At 32.1% G+C, this 25,126-nt stretch overlaps 1 protein-coding gene across 1 annotated transcript; it reads left to right on the top strand.

Annotated features, from left to right (window-relative positions):
* Positions 1–18,211: 18,211 nt before the first annotated feature.
* Positions 18,212–20,705, top strand: LOC112802045 (zinc finger CCCH domain-containing protein 20). Its single transcript, XM_025845040.3, has one exon. It carries the CDS (start codon positions 18,996–18,998, stop codon positions 20,115–20,117), a length of 1,122 nt encoding a protein of 373 aa, XP_025700825.1. The 5' UTR covers positions 18,212–18,995; the 3' UTR covers positions 20,118–20,705.
* The last annotated feature ends 4,421 nt before the right edge of the window (positions 20,706–25,126 follow it).

The following is a 25,126-nucleotide window of genomic DNA, read 5'->3' as shown; positions in this document are numbered from 1 at the left end:
TGTATATGTCCTTGTCTTGGGTTTCTTGAAACTGTTTCAGCTGCTATAATTGCAATTTATAATGACGTAGCTGCTATAAGAGACGTTAGAGCTGTTGCTGTTTCTGTGGGAATTAATGCTATCGCTGCTGCCTTGTCGTAACCTTGCCTTCGGTTTCTTTTAATTGAAACATCGAGGTAGGGGGTTTAATTTTAAATGATTTTAATTTAAGAATGTCCAAAAAATTTATTGAATAATTGCAAATATATTTAATTGTTGTGAGTGATTAATTGATGATATGAATGTTGAATTGTGCCTGTGAAATGTGTTTGGAATTGTTGATTAGTGATATTGATTGATTATGTGGATTTGCGAATTGTTTGATGAATAATTATTGAGAATTCTAAATTTTGGTGGATTACATTGGATTGGTTGCCGTTAAGCTGGTTGATTGATATATTGTAGTAATGATGAACTGGTTGATTTGGAATTGATTTTGAGAGGTATTAAAAGGGTTGAATTTTAAAATACCAAACTACTAGCTGAAAATATAAGTTTTGAAATGAAACAGTAACTTTGAAAGCAAACCAGCAACTTAATAGTGATAAAGAGTTTTTATTTTTGTCAACCATCCCACCTTGGCTGCTTTACACCAAGTGATAAAAGGTTTTTGTTTGAGAGAGGGGAATGATTTACTTTATTTGTTTACCTGAAAGGACTTTGATATTGCAAACATGGAGAAATTATGCAACCGTTGGTCTGACACAGGTCAATGGTCTCAACTAAATGCAGAAAAGCTCCTTTATATTGGTGAGCTATCTATCTTCTTCCAAGTGCTTTCAGAATATGTTTTAGATCTGTTAGTTTTTGTTTATTCATTTTATTTTTTTCCACAGCATTGCAGTTGAGATGATTTATATGTGAAGTTGATTTTTTTTGTCTCTTGCCAATTATTTTGGTTACTTGAATAATCTGTATTTTGTTGGTACTTGACATGCAAAACCATGAGTTGGAGGGTAAGATGATTTTGAGTCTACCATAAAAGAATAGTATGACTCAATTCATCATGGAAAAAGCCTGGTTCGCGAAGGAAAAGAAGAATTAAAGAAGTTGATTCAAATCACTTCCATCCAATTGATTCCCAAGAGGGTTTTGAGAAAGGAGGAGTTGCTTTACTTGGTGTTTGCCGTGGAAAGGTGCATTACAGTTTTTAGCATTATAGTTTTACTCACCAAGTTATCGATTATTTTGAATTGATATATTATCAGGCTAAAATTATATAACGTCAATTATGTGCTTGTACTTTACAAGTATTATTGATATATCGGAATATATAGGGCTTGTATGTGCATGTGCTTGCATATGAATCTATTTTTCATTTCTTTAGCTTTTTCATGAATGTCACACATAATAAGGTTTTTAAATTACTATTAGCTAACTTATTTGTCAAACATATTCATTAGATGATTCATATATTATTAGTATAGTTTAATTGTATATGGATCTATTTATTACATTTTACTTGTATCATGGTTGAGAAATGACAAATGTTCTATTATTTAGTTTGATAAATTTGTTTGTGTAATGACTGAGAAATAAGTAATGAATTGGTTGTTTATAATGGAACCGTAGGCGGTGAAAATATCCATGTTTTAGGAGAGGTTTTGCCAAAATTTTTCTAAAAATTTTGGATAAAAGTTAATGGAAAAATTATAATTGGTGTTATATCTTGTTTCTAACTTTTTGTTTCAATTTTTCTCATTTACAGAGGTGCTAAAATGGTAACAACATGCTACTTAAAGGACTCAAGAATATTTTGATTCATAGAAACACTAATCTATGTTAGACTTTTAACTTTTGATTGAACTTATGTAAGAAATATTACTTGTAGAACTTATCAATATAAACACTAATGTTATTTTGTTTTAGAACAATTTTAGTTAAATGAAGCATGTTTTAATTATCTATATTTTTTCATATTATATAAATGTTGACCTGTTCAGTAAAGTAGTTAATATATCAGTTAATTAAAAATTAATTTAGTAAATTATGCATGCAATTTGTATTAAAAAATATTACAAAATAAATATTGTGCTTTTGTAATTAAAGAAAAAAATGTTGCAACATCAAATTATATTTTGTGAAAAAATTTTATGATAGAAAAAAATGTATTGTTACCAAAAACATTTTGAGGATCAAAATTCATTATCATTTTTGTAACGAATTTCGGTTTTTGTATCAAAAAAATTTGTTACAAATTACTTTGAATTGTAACAGTTCCATTTTTTGTTACAAAAACTTTTTGTAACGGGACATACTGCAATGGCCATTTTTTATTACAAATTCTTTTTGTTTCAAAAATTCAGTTTTCTGTAACAAAATTTTTTTTTATAAATATTACTTTTTCTTATATTGACATCTTTCATATACCATTCGGGGAGTGCACAACTACACTGCAGGACGTGGCATACCAATTAGGGCTGCTGATCGATGGACATTATGTTAGTATTTGCCTGACAGATTTTCAGATGTACATCGAGGGTGGTCGTCCAGCTTGGGTGTGGTTCGAGGAGCTGCTGGGTGTGTTGCCTCCTGCGAACTGCATCCAGAAGTTTGCAGTGAAATATGTCTTCACCACTTTGTATTGTACCCCGCGTCGGATGCTAATATCATCACGCTTAACACGGCTTCCTCTTTATCCTGAAACTACTGACCAACCTGAAATTCTGATAGACCTCTGGTACCCTGAGTATCTCTGGCACCAAATCCAATAGGTTTCCCAGAAATTTTCTCCTGTCTCATGGCATCCAAGTCCAAAGATAAAAAGTGTGGGGGGTACTGTTGAGTCCCTGAGCTGGATGCTCCTTCAGTCCCAGCTGGATTACTCGCTGCTATGTCATCACCGCTATTATCGGCAATGATGTCTGGCTCCACATCATCAGCATCATCATCATCTGGCAATGCATCATCCATACCATCCGGTGCCCCACGCTGTAACGAAATCGGCGCCCTATCAATAATGGCAACTTCTTCGTCACCACCGCAGTTGAGATCAACTGCGAAGGACGGGGAGGCAACCACCATTTTCGGTCAGGCACAGATGAAGATACACCAACATGTCTCGAACTAGAACAAGCTGCCGTTGCTGGAGCTTGGGTATTCCGGTTAGAACCACCTGAGCTAAAGACCACATTTACGAGCTTAGCGAAAAGCTCGCGTATCCTGACCTCGAAAAACTGCCTACGACAATGGAACAGAACCTCCAAATCCTCGTCACTGTCTATAACAAACGAATCGTATTTTAGATCATCTCGCAAAACTGAAATCGGAATGCGGTAGAATAACTTCTCAACTCGTTTCACGCCTTGCAATCCCAGTTTCTGTATTATAGAATTCAGGAACTCAGTGAAGCTCGTTGTATGTTTCAGAAAAATATTGAGGGGATCCTTATTGGTAAACTTAATACCAGAACATGTTTTTTTTAATAGACCCTCTATAGTGCACCAACACTAAAAAACTCTCCTCACTAGCCATTGCGTTTCACTCTAATGAAAAAAATTCACGTTCACACCATATTTATACACGTCGGTGGCTTGGTAATTCGAATTAGTGTGATTCGAACTGCTCTAACACACCATGCATGCATAATTCGAATCGAACTGATTCGAACTGCCATAGGATTACATGCATGCATAATTCGAATTGAACAAATTCAAATTACAATTCCCTATTAATTCGAGTTGGTTTAATTTAAATTATTCTTGGTCTTGCTTTCATTCGAATTACATAATAATCTGCTTTTAGATAATTCAAATAACATTTTTTACTTTGATAGAATCGTGTAATTTCTTCTTCCATTTAATTTAATATTGTATTTTATCCTTATTATTATTTAGCTTATATTTTTGCAGTAATTAAATATTTGTTATTATTTATTATGTTTTATAACGTTGTTTTGCGTCTATTAAAATAGTATTATCGATATTTGTTTAATTTCTGTTAAATTTTTTAACATTAATAAAATATAAAACGATTAATATATTAACAATTATTTTTAGGTAAAAATTTAGGTGCAGTCGACTTTACGTGAAATTGATAACTGTGAGCCGTTAGATAATTTGACTGATTTGACCAAATTTTTATCTGACAACTTTTAACTATCAACTTCATATAAACTCGACTGCACCTTAGTTTTCATCTTATTTTTGTTAATGGTTAACAGTAATTAGGGTTAACAAATTTTGTTTAGTTACACATCACGGAGAAAAGTTTGTCTTTAAAGTTCGGCAGCAGAGAGGAAATTCTGATTGTAAAACTGAAATTTACTCCGAAATTTGTGGAGGAGTCAAAAAACTTAAATGTTGCGTAAAATAATAATAATGATGGATAGGTCTAGAAGAAGGTAGCAGTTGGAGGATGGGAGGAGAATGGGGATGATGACAAAGACAGAGACAGAGAGATGAAAGGCAAGCATGTATGTGGCATAATCATAGAAGGTTTAATAAAGTATTGAAGGATCAACGGCGGTTCAAGGTGGCCAAGTGTACCGTTTTCATGATCAGAATGTGTGTCAGACATTGAAGGCCACCACCACACACCCATTTAGTACTACGTTTGTGTGTGTCGTGTCCTTTTATTATTATTTGCTCCTTAAAGTGTGGCAATGCCTCCCCCTTACCCTAAAAATTTCATATAAATGCTTACCCCTCTCTCTCTCTTCCCATTCTTCTTCACATGGCTAAGGCCCCTCTTTTCTCTCTTTCTACTCTTTCTTTTGTTCATATTGAATTATTATGTTGATTCTCCTAATCTTACTAACCCCTCAAAAATATTCTCAATCCTTATATGGCTTATCTATCTTCCACGTTTGCTTCAATGTAACCCATATTGATGCCAATATTCTTCTTCTTTTGTGTGTGACACCAATGATCAATCAAAAATATTCAAGGCCAACAGAATTTAATATTTATGTTATTATTTTTAATTTTTAATTTAATAATTTAATAATATATTGTAATTTATGTTTTTAAATGTTAATAATTATTATTAACTAAAAATAATAAATTTTACTCACTTTTTAATATTTGTATAATCAATTATCAACTAAAAGAGATATTACTAACATTATTGAAAGCTATGTTCCTGAGATAAAAAAGAAAAAAATTTAATTATTATAAACAAATACTAAGAATTTAAATTTATTTATATATATATATATAATAATTTATTGACTAATAATAAATTTTAATTTATAATTTGTCAAATTAAAAAATATGGTGTCAAAATGTTGATATGTTGGTTGTACAAACTAACTTTTCTTATGGCTACATGCATGAACTTCTTTTATTATTATATTCTCAATGAACCTAGACATACACATCTGCATGCATGCATGCATGATTAGTGGTCACCATTATTATTAAGCTAATTCTATGCAACAATTGTGAATTATTGCATTATTACATTACATCAAGCATTATTGAAATTATCTCCATTATTTGATTAATTTATCACAATATATAGTAAGCATTATTGTATAGTACAATCAATGCTTCACGAGAGTGAGATAAATTAAAGAATGGAATTGGATCATGACTATCTTAAAAAAAATTTATTTTGGAATGGGATTTCTATGATGTGTACGGCTGGAAACAAGTCAGATCATTTGTAAGACTTAAGAGTTAGGTTTATATTTGGTTTGAGTAGTTAATTTAATCCGACTTGGTACAAAATAAATTTTAAATTATTTTAAAATTTTAAATTTATTAATAGATCAAATTTAATTATTTAGACTCACAAATTAGTTTTATAGGTTTATCAAGACTATTTAAATCTATTAAAATATAAATAAATAAATTTTTATAATTAAAAAAATAAATATTTTAAATTATCACATTTTATTATAAATACTTTACATATTCTAAATACTTTAAATATTTAGATATTTTTATAAACATTTAATTTAATATATTACACACAAATAAATTTTTATAAAAAAATATTATTTTTAAAATAATATTTTTAAAATTTTTTATTTTTGTAAAGAAAAAATATGAGACCTTTTAATAGGTCAGATCAAATTTAATAACCAAACTAGATTTAGTATTTAAAAGTAAGCCTATAACAAATTACATACTAAATTTAGTCAGTTAATTACATTACAGAATATATGACATGTTAAAGATAAAATTCGGCTATAAATGTTTTCACCCCTATTGATATGGAGGAAACTTCAATTTCTACAATTGGAAAAGTAGTTTTCAAATTTTTTAAAGGACGTTCCATGTGGTTGTCAAATTAATTAAAATCAACTACCCCAAAAGAAGTTATTAAGTAAGAATTTATGCGGTGGAAACAATATGAAGCAGCAGTTCTTATATATATGGCTATGCGCCAAAAAAATATCATTGTCATGGCATTTGGGATAATAATAATATCAAAAAATGTTTTTTTTCCTTAATTTTTTTTCTTTTGATAATCAAGTGGCTTGTGAGTATGACATGCTACGATACAATACAAGGAGGATAGAAAATGTGGTCCAATGATACTAAATTGGAATAAAATAAAAAAGTTTTGTCCCAACAGTTGTGTGAAATCAACATCACTCTGTCGACATAAGCTATAAAAGTCGTCGCATAAGTAATTTCATCTAGTAAATGAAGTGAACATTACTTCCTTCTTTTCTTCAATAATATATATATATTAATTATTTATTCACACAATTTTTACTTCTCACATCATTTTAATAAAATGTTCTTTGCTTGTTTTATAACTTTAATTTATTTTTTTTATAAATTAATAACAACTTTAAAATTTAAAGACCTCACACATCCGAGTGAAATAAGTAAGTACTTATTAAACTATATTTTTCGTAAAATATACATCGTTATTGAAAGTGAGAATATGATATAGCTTTTGTTTTTGTTAACATATTATTCTTCTCAAAAGTATAATAAAATCACTCTTCCCAAAAATTTAAACTTAAAATTTTTATTTTTATTCTCTATCTATCTTATGTTAATTTTTTTTTAGAGTTTACTAAAGATCGAACTCTAATTTTTTTGAACATAGAGCTCTAATAGAGCTCTGATACTATGGCATGAAATTACTCATTTCAAAAATTTAAGTTGATAAAAAAAATAATATTAATAGTTATATCTCTAACATTAATATTATTTTTATTGCATTAATAAGCAAATTAGTTATTGAAAGTTGAAATGTTCTCTAAATTCATCCCTAAAAGATTTTACCAGTCAAATTAGTCTTTCAAAGATTAAGAATGAATCATATTTGTTCTTAATCAGTTAGTCGATTAACAATTTTCGTCAATCATTGATGATATGGAATGTTAATTGATATTACACATGACACCTAACATGTCCAATTAAGCGCTAATTAAATATGTTTATGAGAATCTATAAATTTAGTTGTTAGATCGTATTGAAAATAGGGTTTATATAATTGAGAAAAATAACTAAATTAATATATTTTTATACACATCTTTAGTTAATATTCAATTAAACATATCAGATATTATGTATGTTATCAATTAACGTTCCAAATCATCAATTATTAACGAAAATAATTATTAATAGAGTGACTGAAAAATAAATATAAGACTAATTTGATTGAAAAAAATTTTAAAAACAAATTAAAAAATATTTCATCATTTAATAATTAATTTGATTATTAATTTTTATTTTTATTAATATAAAAAAATAATTATATATCATCATCATGAATTAACATAATATTATTGCGGTCTTGATTCATATACTTTTTAGTTGTTTCTTTCACATTTTAAATTACAAAAAAAAAAAGCATTAAATGAGCGATTTGATACTTGGATACTTGTATTAATTTGTAAAAGATCAAGGAAATTTCCTATATAAATTTATGAAAGGATAAAATACATTGTTTAATAGAATAAATTAAACATGTTTAGTCAGGCTTTCATGCTACCTGCAACACCTCAGTGGTTCAACAAATTGAAATATTTTTTTGCATGTACCCCAATTTTCGTCTAATTTTCAAAACACATATCCTTAGCTTCATTTGTCATGATAAGAGTATATTAAAATTAGGAAAAGTCTTGGAATCAGTAATTTTGTTAAATTCTGTCCAGTATGTAATCAACAAAAAAAGTGAATCATTGGATGAAATTTCACATTAATCTCACACTATTAAAACCATCATTAATAATTATTTAATGGCTACAAATCACAAAAATTGTTGTCCCTAACATTTCTCTATTTTATATTCTAATATATATTTTATACTCAATTGATTTTTATAATTGATTTTGGTATTTATACACATAATAGTTTTGCATTTGTATATAACACTTCTAAGTTAACAGTGAAGGTGATGATCACCAATGTCCTCTCAATACAAATTATTCCAATCCAAGCACTGTATTAAAAATTCTAAATCTAAATAATCTTTTAATAAGATAATTTTTTTTATTAAACCAATCAACAATAGAATAAGTGACTTTGTTTGTGGAAAGGGATAATAATCATAATATACACTTTTATGAGGAATTATGACTATGATAGAACAAAGACGTAAATTTAATTTTACCTTGGAAGTAAAAGCATATATTCTTTATTTTATATGTAATACATAACTTTATAATTGAAATAAATAGTGGTTTTGTGAATGCTTGAATTGAGAGGTTTGATTGCGATTATAGTGTTTCTCTAAGATTGGTTGGCTCGAATTTTTTTTCTATATCCTTTTTGACTTATAGTAAAGAAATATAATTGCTTTCCCCTTGTGAATTAATATGATGTTTTAAGTTTACATACCTACTACTTCAATGGTTTTAAAAGTAACAAAATATTATTATAAATAAGCTCTTTTACGTTATCAATAAATTAGTTTCTTACTTGTGCAATAAAGTACAAGTATAAAAGATAAAGGAATTAAAATAAATTATTAAAAGCTAAGATTATTTACAAGTTATATTTTAAATAGATAAAATTTATTAAGAAAAAAACTTTCCTTAACGTATTTTTAATGTAAAGATGGAATGCTACCATGAAATATATATTATGGTCGGAGTTAGTTCTTGTGAAATCAGATGCTTATGTATGACGAAATCATGAATTTTTGCTTTGATACTAGTTGTGTACTTGTGTGATTCATTTAATTTTCATCGTTTGATTTCAGTTTCATATGTGAAAAATAAAAAATATCATATAGAAGGTGAAATTTGATTATGACGTTATTGAAGTATGTTCCAACTCCAACTGTGTTTTGCCCATGGATATAATCCAGTTGTTTGGATAGTGGATACTCATATTTTAATGATTTATACAAAAGTAAAAAAATAAAGTAAAAAATCAAAGTTCATTTAAGAGAACAATAGATAGAATTAGCATTGTCAGGGGGCTTAGGGTTATGTCGGATGAGAAAACTGAAGATAAACGAAGAGTTACGACGTTTTTACTATAAAAAAAAAATACAGTACGACAAATTTTGAGTAATTATAAAAAGATCTGCAATTATTTGTATTCTCTCAAACAATTTACTTTTTTTTTTGTCTTTTTTTTTTAATTTAAGAAAAAATGTCTAGTAGTAGTGGATATATAGTTATAAGTATGTATCACAATTATTATATAAGAAATAATAATACTAGAGTGATATTTGAATGTGATAATTCTATTATATTAGTTCTGCATTCGAAGAGTAAATTATTTGTCTGAACTAAAGAGTCTAATATTGAAGAATATAGGTGCTAACGGGACAAAAGAGATTGAAAGAGTTGAGTATAAATTACTAGTACTAGGGGTGACAAACAGAATGAAATTTGTCGGGCCGGCCCGCGTAACCCAAAAAAGGCAGGTTGAGCTAAAAATTTGAAATTGCTGGCAGGCTTCGGCAGGGCGGGCTTTCTCGGTGGACCAGGCTTTTTTTTGTCAGGACCATTCTTTTACAAATTTCTATGATGTTATTATTTTACAAGAGGATGAAGATGATAATTGAAAATGTTCTAAGTTATATTTTGGATTATGTTTATGTTTGATTGATTATAAACTTGAAGATGTTAAATTATATGTTTTGGACAGTATTTATTTTTCTAAAAACAATGTTGGTTTTATTATTTTGTTTCAAAAAACTTGGTTTATATTTATGTTTATTACATATTTATAATTATAAAGACTTTAATGTTTGTAAATTTAAAAATTATAATTTTTTTATTCCTTTAGAAATTATAAATTTATTAAAATGGTTGTGAAATTATATATATTGTTTAATATTTAATGGTTTATTAAAAAAAAAGATTTTTAGCAGGCTTGCCCCGCCAGCCCATCGTTAGGCGGGGCAGAGGATGAATTCAAGACCGCCTTATTGGGCAGACTTCTCCGTTTGCCACCCTTAGCAGCATTGATGGGAAATAGAAGTTTTTGATTTCGTCTGTTTTGCCTCTATGGGGTTGAGCATGTACGCCTCATATTTGACATCTAAGGAAAAATCATGTTGGAACAAGTGATGTAGATTTCTGCGAAAGTTGATGATGTTGGTGGCGGTGGGTCTGGCCATTCGAATTTTGTCCAGGATAACCCACTTCTTGCACCACCACTATTGCACTGTGCTAGTCCAGTGGTAGCACTACAAGAAAAATGTTGAGTACCATCAGATTTAGCGTCGGTCATTAGTGGTGATTTTCCGTCGAATTTACCGATAGTAATGGCGTCGAATTCAAAAGGTTTAGTAATTACCAGCGGATTTTGGAATCCGATGATAATTATTTGAGGAAAACAAAAATAAAATGGCGCGTTCTTTACCGTTTTTATTAGCGAATTTTTTTGACAATAAAGCCAATTAGCGAAATGATGCATTTTGGTGACCGCAAAGTTTTACCGCCGAAAAATTTTGACAGTAAATTTGACGGTAACTGAGACGTAAATTCAAAACACAAACCCTCTTCCCCCTCATTCAAATTCATTCCCTCTCTCACTAAACCACCAAAACCACCATCTCCTTCCTTCTCCCAAAACGACCCCCTGCCACCGACACTGCCACCACCACAACCCTCTCTCCGTCGCCATTAGCCCGCCCACCTCTAAGACCCCTTTGTTTTTCTTCTTCTTCTCCCTCTTCCCTCTTTGCCATTTCATCGTTAACATTATCTATTCTCCGAACTGCTGTGTCGCACCACAGAGCCACCATTGTAGCTCCTTAGCTTCACCTTTCTGGTGTCTGCTCGTCATCGTCACCACCACCATCGCTGCCTAGCTTGTCTTTTTCGAATCAATTTTGCCTCTGCAATAATAGGTAATAGATTCAAATGCAAATATTAAAAATAGAAGCTTGTATGCTTAATGCTGATGCATGTTGAAATTTGATTAGATTATACTTTATTTTGTTAATTGAAATTCTATATTAGGATAAAATATTTTGTTATAAATTGAAACAAGGATCAAGCTGTCCATTTTAACAAATTCAAAAATGATTGATAAATTAAGTTATATTGAAGCATATGTTGCTTAATAAGGATGCATATTTGAAAAAAAAACTAGTTTAACCTGTTCTTCTATTTGATGAAAGTGGAGATGGGTGTTTATGTCTAGTTGTTTATATCCAACTGTTTTTCTTTCAATAGATTATATCCACATGTATGTAAACTACATATTGAATGAAACATTATCCTAATAGATTTTGTTAGTAGAGTGAAAAAATATTTATTTTCTATTTAATAGTTTTTTCTTTTTTTCTATGAAAACTTGGTTAGATGATGTATATGATGAGTATGGAGACTGTGTTTTTATACGTGTTTGAAGACGGCTGAATTTGAGTTTATGAATATGCCAAGGTTTTATTGATTGTTGAATTGGTTTTTAATATTGTTACTGAATATTGTTACTGGAGTTGTTTGACATTGTCTAAAAGATGTGCATTGGCTATGTTATGACTGGTTTTGATACATGCAGACATGACAACAGGAAGAGGTGCTGCGGAAGCTGTTGGTGGTGGTTGCAGTCGTGGTCGGGGTAGAGGGAGTGTTTCCTCCGGTACCCCTGGGACTTCTGGATCCTCTCCCTCTACTCCGACCATCCCGATCACGCCACAGGTTGCGGGTTTAGCAGACTAGTCGTTTATCATGGTCCCTAACCCCAACTACGTGCTGTCGTCCATTGCGACGACGCTGCCTCTTACCACTTAGTAGCCCACATCCACGGCGATGCTGAGTCCAGCGACAGATGCCGCAACTTCGGAGTTTAGCCATGACAGTACTGATGCCCCTCCACCACCCACCATCGTACAGTTGCGCATTTGGCCTCATGGCAACACGGGATATGTATCACGTTCAATACTCTTGTATTTTCTGTTTATTATTTTCTAATTTCATTGATTATATTTTTCGTTGTTGCTGAGATTTCCTGAAAATTGGTTCTTGTTTAGTGGATTTAGATTGATCTGGAATGCTGGTGGTTGTTGTTTTCTAGTTTTATTGATTATGATTCTGTTGTTGCTGAGATTTTCTGAAAACGAATTTAAGTTTAGTGGATTCAGGTTGATTTGGAATGCTGCTAATTATTGTTTTCTAGTTTTACTGATTATGATTTCTATTGTTGCTGAGATTTCCTAAAAATCGATTCCTATTTAGTGAATTTATGTTGATTTGGAATTTTGTTAGTTATTGTTTTCTAGTTTTATTGATTATGATTCCCGTTGTTGCTAATATTTTCTAAAAATTGATTCCTATTTAATGGACTTAGGTTGATTTGGAATGTTGCTGGGTTTGAAGCTCCAGGTGTAGGAGCTCCAGCTCAACCTTCACCAGCAGGCTCAGAAGCTTAACGATTATCAGGAGAGATATCAGGAGATCCTCACTCGCATGACGTCTACAGATGAGCTCAAGCTAGAGTTTAGGGAGTTGCTGGAGCAGATGCAGCGTATGATGGCTCAGATGGAAGTGTATCAGGTCCAGATTCGTGCTGCTGGCATCGATCCTGCTGGTGACACACGGACATCGTCATTGCCTCCTGCACCGCCGGCTCAGGGTCACGAAACCGAAGATGACGATTACCCGGATCTGTAGATATTAGGTTTTTGTTTTATTGTTTCATACACTTATTTGATGTATTTGACTTTTATTTAATTTGCCCATTGTGTTATTTATTTATTTTAAATAAAAATTTCTTATTATTTATGAATTGACCACTAATAGTGTGAAAAAATTAAATTTAAAATTTAAATTTACCATTTATTTCAAACTTCAAAAAAAAAATTAAAATGACATTATCATCGGAATTATCGTCGGATTACAAAACAACATGTTTTGGCACCAACATTACCGTCAAAAAAATTTGACGGTAACCAATTCGTTTACTGAGCTGGTAATCCGTCACAAAATCTGACGGTAATTACCAGCTAACGAAATAAGTCAGACGGTAAGCATTTAATGGCAAAGTTTATACCGTCTGATTATTTTTTATGGTAAATTTGACGGTAAATTAGATACCGTCAAATATATATGAAGAATCCGACAGTAAATCTGACGATACTCAGCATTTTTCTTGTAGTGTAGACATGGATGTGGACGGTGAAGAGTCTGATAAGAAGTATGTTGCCGATAGCTATGATAGTGGTTCTTCTGAGGATGATGACGAGGAGGAGTTTGTACCGGAGACTCTAGTGGACACAGTAGTCCGGTATCTTCTGCTTGTGTCGTAAACAATTTCGACCATATCAACTATACCAAGTCACTATCATACTTTGGATTTGGACGCGATGCACGAGAAAACTCTATTTTCGGATATGGTTGGGGACGATTTCAACATAGACGGTGATGTGAAGTTTAGGGTTAGCCACATATTCAAAAGTAGAGATATAATATTGCAAAGTTTGAAGAATTACAGAATCCGTAGAGGTACTGAGTACTGAGTCATGGAGTCGGATCGACTTAAGTACTATGTGCACCGTAGGCAAAAGACAGCAAGATTTTCTTGGAGTGGTACGTCCATGCAAGCACAACGGATCTCCAAGAAAGTATGCGGCACCTCTTGAAGTCATCCAATAGTGGCAACCACCTGATATGGATCTGATTGTTTGACTTGTCGGTCATCAAGTAACCTCTGATCAGCAACAGGATTTAACACTTCGTGTGGTTGCATCTGTAGTAGCGGGCATATGCCAGACTCGTTTCCGAAGCCATGTCAGCTTGATGGAGAATGACTCCTTCCTTTACGCACGCTACTACTAAGTATGAGGAGACCTGGCTCCAAGGAGCTCCTCTACCAACTCTCAGATTGGGTGTTGGTACCATGTGTGAAAATCACACGAGCACACACCCACCGACTCTCCGTGTGTGTGTAACCGAAGGTAGTATGCAACGTCTTGCAGGCTTATGGTGCACTCACCCCAAGACAGGTGAAAAGTGTGGATCTCTAGATGCCAGCACTCCACGAATGTAGTAATCAGAGAGTTGTCAAAGACAAAGTCCCTAGACTGCACCGTGTTGCCAAAGCTAGCTTCCCTTAAGTAAGGAAGAATGGCGTCTAATGGTGCAAGAATGTGGCTCACTTGTTTAAGGAGTAGTAGGCATGACCTCTATTAAAAAATATAAATATTTCAATAATAAATTTATTTCATTTGTAAAAAAATTTATTTCAAAATAAAAAAATTAACAATAAACAATTATTTCATATTTTAAAATAATTAATTATACAAATTAGATATTTAAAAAATTTAACAAACATCAATTCAACATATTTAAAATTGAAATTAAAAATATAAAATTTGATTTAAATGCATAAAAAATATAATAAATAATTAATAAAATAAAATTAATTAATTAATTAACATATACTAATCTCTACATTCCACAACCTAACAAATTTTAATAACATGACAACCTATTCTACATGTGTAACAATACTGGATCTATAAAAGTACCCTAACTATAATTATATGCTTATTTAGTTAAAAGAGAAAAATAATAACATTAACCTCGAAATCGATCACTCTCACAATGTGCCAAGTCACGTATAAGCGGTTGATGTATTTGTCTCGTGCATCCACGTGTGCCATAAAATCTGAATATGTCACAATGAGAAAAGAAGAAATGAAGGTAATATACAATGAAAGTGGCAAAAGAGGCACTAAGAACGAAAATATTTATATAGGCGCGTCTAAGTCTTATCTCGTTTAGTGTATATATCTTATTTACACTATAAACGAAACAAATTATGTGTCATAACACGTATATAAACGTGATACGTACATTGACAAATGTGTCTTGTTTTATTTATATTTTATAGTGTAGACGAAATACACACTTATTTTGTCTACATTATAAATGAGATCGAGATAAGTAAGACAATATAAATCAGTAAAAATATTACAAATTATTTATTTTAGTAAATAAAATATTTATTTAAATTTTTTTATATATTTATGTATAAATATATATGTATAATTTAATTTAAGTTTAATATATATTTTATATTTTAATATAAAATTTATATGTTGATCGCTTATTTTAGTATGTATTTAGTATATTATATTTTTTTTAGATATCTATTAATAGATTAATTGTTATACTTTATTAACTTAAGCAACAAATTTTCAAAATTTTTTAAAATGAATACATATTTGTTTCTTCTGATTTTTCCTTCGTTTTCAAATAAGATTAGTTTCCTATTATCTGAAACCATAGCAAAGTTGTAATTTTTTTTTTTTTTTTGGACGTGGAAACCATAGTTGAGATTAATTGAATTGATGTGCGGTGGTGTCTCTGTCTAAATAAAATTAAACTAAAATAGAGAATGAAAAAGAAAAGAGAAAAGGAAAAAAAAAAAAAAGGGACGGTGGGTAAGTAGAGAAACGATAAGAACGATATGGTGAGGGGCAAAAATGACAAGTGACATGAAAGTCAAGTAATGGATTAGATGGCCATCAACTCCAAGAAGCTAAGATATTGATGTGAGACAAAACTCTTAAAATAAATATTGATTTAATTAGGTTTATTTTTTTTGTATATTAAAAAATTTTTAATGTAATTCTTAATTATTAAATTTTATAGTATTTTTTAAAATTATAAAAACAGTACAATACGTTTTTTTTATTGACAATACGTTTTTTTATATTGTATATTTTAATTTAAAATATATAATACAAAAAAAGTATATTATATTATTTTCATAATTTAAAAAAATATTATAAAATTCAATAATTAAATATTACACCAAAATTATATCAATATATAAAAAAATAAACAATTTAATTACGCTATATATATTTTTAGTTTTTAGTTTTTTTAGATTTTTTATTATAAAATAACTTTCAGATACCATATTTATCTTAATTATTTCAAGATTATATAAATGCACGTATATAAATTCTTATTTTGTATTGAGTAATATTAGAAAAATAATTTTATTAATTAATATTAATTATTTTTTATAATTATCTTGTTTATTTTAATTTTAAATATTAAATTGAAAATTAAAAAGATTAACTAATATCAACTAATTAAAAATCGATTCATTCCTAAATTTTTTATTTTGTATTGTTAGAATATAAATCTACTAAGTCATGATGTAAACACATTAAAATATTCTAAAAAATTTTAACTCTATTTGTTTTTAAACTAAAAATAGTTTGTCATAATTAAAGAAAGTTAAAATATTATATCATGTATTCAACATACATCATCCCAACATATCTTTTAGCTGTAGATTCAATATCAATAGATCATCATGCAAGAAAATGGCTCATCATCGGTTCTGATTTCTTCTTCGGTATGAGGTATGAGAATTCATCAATTTGATTTTTTCTTTTGCAAAAAGTTAGACTTTAATCTCACCATTATCATTTTGCATCCAACCCCACTCATTACCTGCTTTATCCGTGCATAACATTAATAATACTATTTAGCAAAAAATAAAAAATTAGAAACTACGGTTTTAGGATAAACTACTCAAAGCATCTCTTATTTTTTTAACACGTTTAATTTTATTAACGACAACATTTTTTAAATATTTTAAATATCATAAAAATACTTAATATTAAGTATTTATTCTCAAAAAATATTTTTTAAAAAATTTTGATATAATTTTTTATAAATATATTAAAAATAAAATATTTTTATTTTTAAAATTTAATAATTTTATATTAAATAAAAATTTTTATTTATTTTTGATATAATAATATTTTTTATTTTACTTTTTTATAATTTTAAGAATATTCTTTTCTTTATCAAATTTAAAGGATATTTTACCCGTGTTTTCGGAAAATTGAGAACAATCTTAATAGTTTAACACAGTTTTATTTGTAAAAATACTCTTAATTAAGCTTAGAATCTTTATTAAAAAAATCATATATTTATAAAAATATATTTATTACCTTGACTATTTTACATTTATTATCACTAATCACAGACTAATTACCATAATTATAATGATCCGTTCGTTGGATACTATACGATTATATATAACAGTTGCTTAACTATTTATCGATGGTTCCATGACCTTCTTTAGAGCTCATGAGAAGCATTGTGAAGGTGCCCGCATGGTATAATTGCACCCTGAGTGTGTAGGTACGTATGGCCTAATAAAAACAGTCGTTTCGTATATTCATCAATATATTAAACTTGTCGTTTATTCTACGTCGTTAACATCATGCAATAAGCGTTTAATTGGTTCTAAACCCTCAACTTTGAGCTTTAGGGTTTAGTCACAAAACTAACATTAGCGAATCTATAGTAATATATACTTATCCAAATTAGAACTATTCTTATCTAAAAATAATATTCAAATTAAAAATGAACTCATTTTTCTTCACTTCAACACGCTGTGTGGCCATGTTTATTTGGTTTGACGGGATATAAGGTCTAGAAATGGAATTATATAATAGTGATGAACTGAGGATATATTTTTATAATGTTTTAATTTCATTTAGTCCTTTTTTAATTTATATTTACATCTTCATTTGAGCAATGAGAAATATCATCATCATCGTCAATTATAAGAATTCATGTGATAGTAGATCTGATCGAATCCATCATCATTATCCATATTACTCCAACCAATTAAAAAAGTTAAACTTATATAGTTTTACAGCAAAATTAAAGCAATTGATGAATGTACTGAACTAATTAACAATACGTAATTGTACTATATATATTAATCAGAGAGATAATAACATCTCATTTGTTATATAGCAGAGACTTACACAGAGTTTATATTAATTAATGACATACCATTATTAAAATTCGTTATTATAGAATTTTCAAGACTCGTTTTATGCGTTACTTTCCAAGTCATTCATCAAGTTGCATATAAAAAGAAATTCAATAACAAGAAACTCCAATGACTTTAAGGGCAAATATACAAAATAATACCACTATATACCCATTGTTTCAATTTGGCAACAAAATTGAACGAATCGTTCGCTCAAACACCATGGGCTTCCCAATTATTTTTTCTCACCAGGCCATCTCAAAAAATGAAAAAGAAAACGATAGTGGATAAGAATTGAGGACTATATCCAATTATTATTTTCCATGATGATGATTATTAATTTTCCCATGAAATATTCCACCATTTCCTTTTTCATCCAAAGAAGATTGTATCGTAATTATTCAGGAACAGATCTTTTAATTAATTAAACGAGTCGTATCGCACGCTCCACCGCTTTCCGGAGACCAGGGGCGTCTCACAGATAATAAAGTCGAATACGTTACACCGCTGTCACCTAATCCAAGTGACCCTCAATTACAGCGTTCCACGTGGACTAATAACGCCACGTTAGTATGCCCACGTGGCACAAGCGGAAGCGAACCGTGACGTTATCCCTTAAATGTGCACGGTGACCGAGAAAAACCCTCGTCTACTTTAACCGCAGTGGAAAAGATCGCAGTTTCATTGATTTTTTTTAACCTAACCATGGTAAACCCGAACCTAACCACAGTTAAACCATGGTTAAGTCGCAGTTTATAAAGGGTGCCAACCCTGCCGGAGTTTTCGTAAACATCCATAGCATCACCCCAGAAGAAAAAAAAAATGATGCTCGGGGAGCACCATCGTGCAAATCCTACGGTTCACGTGCCACCGTGGCCGATCCTCGATGATCAAACGGCTGACATGTACTCTCCTTATTCCGTAACCGAAGGCAATGCTGGCGCAGGCGATTACTCACCTTACTATCTACAAGAAGCTCTGTCCGCCTTGCAGCGATACCTGCCGTCGAATGATGCTGCCGGCGACGGTGGTGATTCCGACGGGGAGGCTCAGGCTGACGCGCCGGTTGACGCGTACTCGTGTGACCAGTTCCGCATGTACGAGTTCAAAGTGAGGCGATGCGCGCGCGGGAGGTCGCACGACTGGACGGAGTGTCCGTACGCTCATCCCGGCGAGAAGGCTCGCCGTCGTGATCCACGGAAGTTTCACTACTCCGGGACGGCGTGTCCCGATTTCCGCAAGGGAAACTGTAAGAAAGGCGACTCGTGCGAGTACGCGCACGGCGTCTTCGAGTGCTGGCTTCATCCAGCGAGGTATCGTACTCAGCCGTGCAAGGACGGCACGAGCTGCCGCCGGAGGGTGTGCTTCTTCGCGCACACGCCGGAGCAGCTCCGTGTCCTCCCGCAACAGAGTCCGCGAAGCGTGGATTCGTACGACGGATCTCCATTAAGACAAGTCTCGATGCCGTTCGTGTCGTCACCGACTTCAGTTTCGCCGCCGGTTAGTTCTCCGGTGGATTCTCCGCCGATGTCGCCGATGATGAGGTCGCTTGGCTCAAGTAACATGTCTGATATGGTTGTTGCTCAACTGAGAAACTTGCAGCTTGGGAAGGTGAAATCGATGCCTAATAGTAACAGGAACGTGACGGTTGGATCTCCGGGTTTCGGATCTCCCCGCGGATCTGTAATCCGGCCCGGATTCTGCAGTCTACCAACAACACCAACACAGGCACCGGTTCGGTTCGGGTCGAATTGTTTCGAGTTGTGGGAGCAGAGTTTCGAGGAGGAGCCAGTTATGGAGAGGGTGGAGTCTGGAAGGGACATAAGGGCGAAGATGTTTGAGAAGCTGAGCAAGGAGAATTCTCTGGATAGGTCCGGTTCTGGTTCGGGTCGTCAATCGGGTGGAGTCCCGGATCTTGGGTGGGTCTCTGAGCTTGTTAAGTGAGAAAAAGAAAGTGAAAAGCTCAATGGGCCGTCTGGGTCCGGTTGGCCTGGCCCATTAATTTCATTTTATATCGGGTTGATCATTTTGTTTCGTCTCTCTCTCTCTCTCTCTCTCTCCGATTTTGCCAATTTCATTGTGCATAGAATGATGGAAAGAAAAGTGGGGTGGAATTGGAGTTATTTCAAGTTGTGGGGGAGGAACGGGTGAAGATTTATTTTGGGGAAGCAATTAATCCAAGCAAGAATGGTGGCTTTTTTTTTCTGTAAATATTTTATCGCCGAAGGTAATGGGAGGTGAAGAGTAGAATCTCTTTTTTGGGGGGAAGCTTTTTCTTTTGGAAAGATCAAGGCCGTTATAATATATGCATTGATATATGGGGAAGAAAAACTATCCTAAGGTCTTTGTATAGTTTTTATATTTAGCAGATTGTTATTATGGATTACTATTATTATTGTTATTGTTATTGTTGTCGCATCTATTTCCCCCCTTGCATTTTACTAATCTCATTTGATGTATGTCTAATATGTAGGAACCAAGTTCTATGGCTCCTGTAATTCAAATTATCAATGTTATATGCATTATGCTTAATCTATTGGGTCTGCTGTTTATGTTCCACTTGATTTGCAATCTTTTGTGGCTCTGCACCTAGGTAAGGAGAATTGAAGATGCTAGAAGCCTAGAACCCTTTTCGGTCTGAAAATTGTTTCATTGCATGTTATGAAATTTCTCTTCAATTTTTCTTTTAAAATAAAATAAATTGTGTTTTCTCCTGTGTCATGTGATAATCTTAGGTTGAAGACTGAATCTAGAATGTTTTAGAAGTTTTAATTTATTTTTTAATATTTAAATGATTAAATATTTGATTATATATACATGATATTTTTTTAAAATATTAAAAATTATTTTATTTAGAAATTAGAGTATGAACCAAGACTTTTGATTATATTTTTATTTTATTTTATTGAACAGAGGATAGCTAATCCTTTGGCCAAGAGTACATAGATTTTTTATTAGATTGAGTATCCAGGATACCAATATCTCATTTATGGTATGGATGAAGGTAAAGCATGGGTATGGTGTGTTGAATAATAAACAATTCAACCATATTATATAATACAAGTTAAAATTATACATATATTTATGTTAATTATTAATGGTTGATTTAAATATTGAAATAATATTTTTATAAACCATGATGCTCATCTTAATAGGATTGTGATGAAGCTAATGTATTGAGAGATGGAGGGCTGAGATTTAGTTTTGACTATATAGAAGAAATGACTATGACTATGAGTGTGACTAGGTACTGGGTCCTCATCCTCATCTTGGTGGTAACCCATCTTGATACGAAAGATAATAACTTGTTCGGCGTTTTCCCCTTTTGAGTTTTGTCTATTTGCAAAAGGGTTTCGATACCCTGATGTTGTGTGATGTAACACTTGGATCCCCCCCCCCCCCCCCCCAATTCACTATTCTGCTATTCTTTTTCATTACTTGTTTTAGGGGAAAACATTATTCTATAAAAGGGTCATCACTATAATATGTACTTAGGTTTATGTATGCATTCAATTTTAAATTAAGATTAACATCAATCAACAAGTAACAAGGTTGAACAAGTCATGTGTGTGATTGAAAAAGATGAATTATTAGCAACATTGAATGGTCATTGTAATTTTGCATGAATAGTTGGGTTGAAAAATAAGGCCATATAGCAATCTTAGCTCTTTCATAGTGAAATGGACTTTGGGGGGAACATTACAAATACACACATGGAAGGTAAATGCAAGATTGCCACGTATGTTTTTGGATTGTTGTTTGTGTTGGCGGTTGTGAGGAACAAACAAAAATCATCATCTTTAATTGATAGGAAAGGTATCATTTTTTTCCCTTTCTTTCTTGCCCCATTGTGGCAGTTCCAATTTGAGGACACAGGGTCCTTGTGTGCATTTAGTTTTGCTTGTCTTTTATGCCGTCAAACGTTATTCAATAATTACATGCCTACTTATGTAAGATTCTGTGTTCAACTTCTTGTGCTTGAATTGAATTCTATTGTTTCACAATTTTTATGAAATGGTGTGTTAATATGTTTCAGGGTAGTAATGGTATTTTGCTTCTTATAGGAAGAAATTGTATTCTATTTCGTTCCCTATGTCACAATTCTAATTGGAAAAGTAAAATATGAAAAGCAAATTATACAACTCTGTATATCTGTTGTCATACTCAGTAGAAAATAAACGTTTCGAGAAACAATATTATCTTATCTATATCATTGTCACGCAGCGGCATAAATATTTTTCTAATCTAACTTTTCTGTTCATTTAATAAAGTGTTGAAATAGTGAAATTGTAATATGGTACATCAAAACATGATTGACTAAGAAAATGGGTTTCATAGCTGGGTGAGTTGTTAGCTTAGGAAGGTTAACCCAAGGCAATATAAAGAAGCTTAATTAACAAATCAATTGCAATGCCATGACACAGACATTTATATAGCTAGCTGGTATAAAATTTATTTAATTTTTTCCAAAAGAATTAAGCATATAAAAAATATATATAAATAATTATATATTTTTAACAGGTTCTTTTACATAATTTTTTTCTTCTTATTTTGTCTAATATATTTTCTTAATTCAACAAAAATTTAATTTTAGACTCTTTTATCATAAAATTTTTTATATTCTATTATGCATGAAGAGTTGTATCGTTAACAATAATTGCTAACTAAGCCTTTAACATGAGAAGAATGGTAGAAAATGTTATTAAATTTACCCTCAATAGAATCGTTTGTACTGCAATACTGCATGTTAGAAATTCTGAGGATCTTTTTTCGTCCTCACGCCTGTGGTTTACTGTGTTAATATTTAGAAAAGTTATAGATATATCAATAATTGTCAGAATTAAATTGGTGATCGAACTAACCAGATTATTAAGTCATTAGTTTAATTAATGGATTACTAATTGAATCGAACTCACATAAATAAAAATATAAAATAATTAAAATTTAAAATATATATATTTACTAACATTTTAAGAATTCAAGCCATTCTAGAATAATATAAAACAAGAATAATAAGTATTTTATTATTTTTATTATATCATAAGTATTTTTATTTTATTTTTATATTAAAATAACTATTATTCTTAAATTTTAATAATTTATTAATTAGTTTATACATGTTATACTATTATATATTATAAGTATTTATTAAAAAAATAATATTAATAGATATTATATAATTATAAAAAAATAAGTGAATTTATAATTAAGATTAAAATAAATTAAATAAAAATAAATTATTTGAGACTTAAGAATTTCAATATGGGAAGGAAAGTGGTGATTTGGCCAGAAATGGAGGAAGACCGTGTTTTACCCAATGATGGATGTCTGGTGTTCATGGTCAACACGCAGGAGACGTGTTGACTGTTACACGTGGGGACGTGATGATGACATGGCAGCGCTGGAGTGGTACGCAGGGCAACACGTGGGGGTGTGCTGACGCAGCATGTGGAGGCGTGATGATGACGTGGCGGAGCGTGACTGGTACACGATGGCAGCACATGGGGGCGTGATGAGGTGGCAGCAGCACGTAGGGGTGTCCTGACACGTGACAATACGTGATTGGCCGGAGGCAATTAAAATGTGGGGGCATGGTGAATGCTACTCTCTATATAAGGCAGTGCTAGGTCCATTTTCATGCTGAGAAAGTGTGTGAGTGTTCTTTGAGTGTGTTTCTGATGTAATGGAGGGTACCGCAAATTTGATAGTGTATCGCGACGGTGAGATAACACGTAATACTCATGAGGGAGTAAGTTTTGTGTACCAGAATTCGTTTTCGTTTGTGGTTCCATGCACCATGACGTTTATGAAACTTCAGAACGGTCTTTGTCAAAGCATAGAGAACGGTACGTTAATGAGAGTGATCAGAATTCTATACCGGAATCTGATTGTAGTTTTTGGTGGTCTAATACAGTTTGATACCATGCCAATCACTGACGAAGTGACTATGCATAATATGTTTCAAATTCACCGGCAGACTCAGATACGACAGCCACAGATTGAGCTGTATGTTGAGTTTGAAACCGTAGAGGCGGTAGGGATTCAAAATGAGTTAGAGGTTGAGGATGATAGAGCTGCAGTGTACGGGGAATGAATAGTAACAGCGAAGAAGACTTAGAAGCCACTTATGAAGCCAGCAACGAAGACGAGGATGGTGATGTAGGAGTTGAGACAACAACAGATAATGTAGTGGTTCACCCCTCGATCAGTCAACCGATGAACATACCACATTTTATGCGTGAGTTGGATCTCGACGCCATGCATGCACCGGAATTTCCGAAATATTCAAACATAGGTACGTGATGACCGAATAATATGTTTTCTTTAATCTATACTTTGGATTGATTAATAAACGACGATGGGCACTTTTTGTAGGCGTTGCTGATCCCAAAGACGAAGAGTTCCGGATTGGAATGGAATACAGTTCTAGAAAGTCGGTCGTGGCAACAATTAGAAGTTACACTAGCGCTAGAAGAGTTGACTACGACGTGTATGAGTCTGAACCACAGACGTTCTATGCAAAATAATATTTTTTTACTGCCTATTTTCCCACCCGTTCACCTTGTGGAGCAGCAACACCCTTCCCCTCTGGCATGAGTTTGCAACCCCCTTCCCCTAATGCTTTTTTTCCCTCTCACTAACACACTTTCTTTCTGTATTGCAGTTGGAGGAGGAGGCTCTTTATATAGAGCAATGAAGAGGCCACGCTTGCTGTTTACTGGAGGTGAGACCTGTCCCCTGTATGGCAGTAGCTGCAGCACGCCCCCGTGGTGCAGGAACATCGAGACTCCACGACGCTAGCTCCACCACGCCCCTGCGTGGTGCCAGAACCTTGCATGTTCGCCGCGTCACCACGCCCCTGTGTGGTGCTGACACGTTGCTCAGTAGCAGGGTCATCACGCCCCTGCGTATTAACCGGCAGTTCCACCATCCGGTAAATCATCCCACCGTCC

Source organism: Arachis hypogaea, chromosome 5 (genome assembly GCF_003086295.3).
Source record: "Arachis hypogaea cultivar Tifrunner chromosome 5, arahy.Tifrunner.gnm2.J5K5, whole genome shotgun sequence".
In the NCBI taxonomy this organism is placed as follows: domain Eukaryota; kingdom Viridiplantae; phylum Streptophyta; class Magnoliopsida; order Fabales; family Fabaceae; genus Arachis; species Arachis hypogaea.
The sequence above is the reverse complement of the archived record's forward strand: the minus strand, read 5'-3'. Positions and strand labels throughout refer to the sequence as shown.

Excerpts from the sequence above, each read along its gene's own strand:
- LOC112802045 (XM_025845040.3), top strand. The coding sequence starts at position 18,996 with ATGATGCTCGGGGAGCACCATCGTGCAAATCCTACGGTTCACGTGCCA.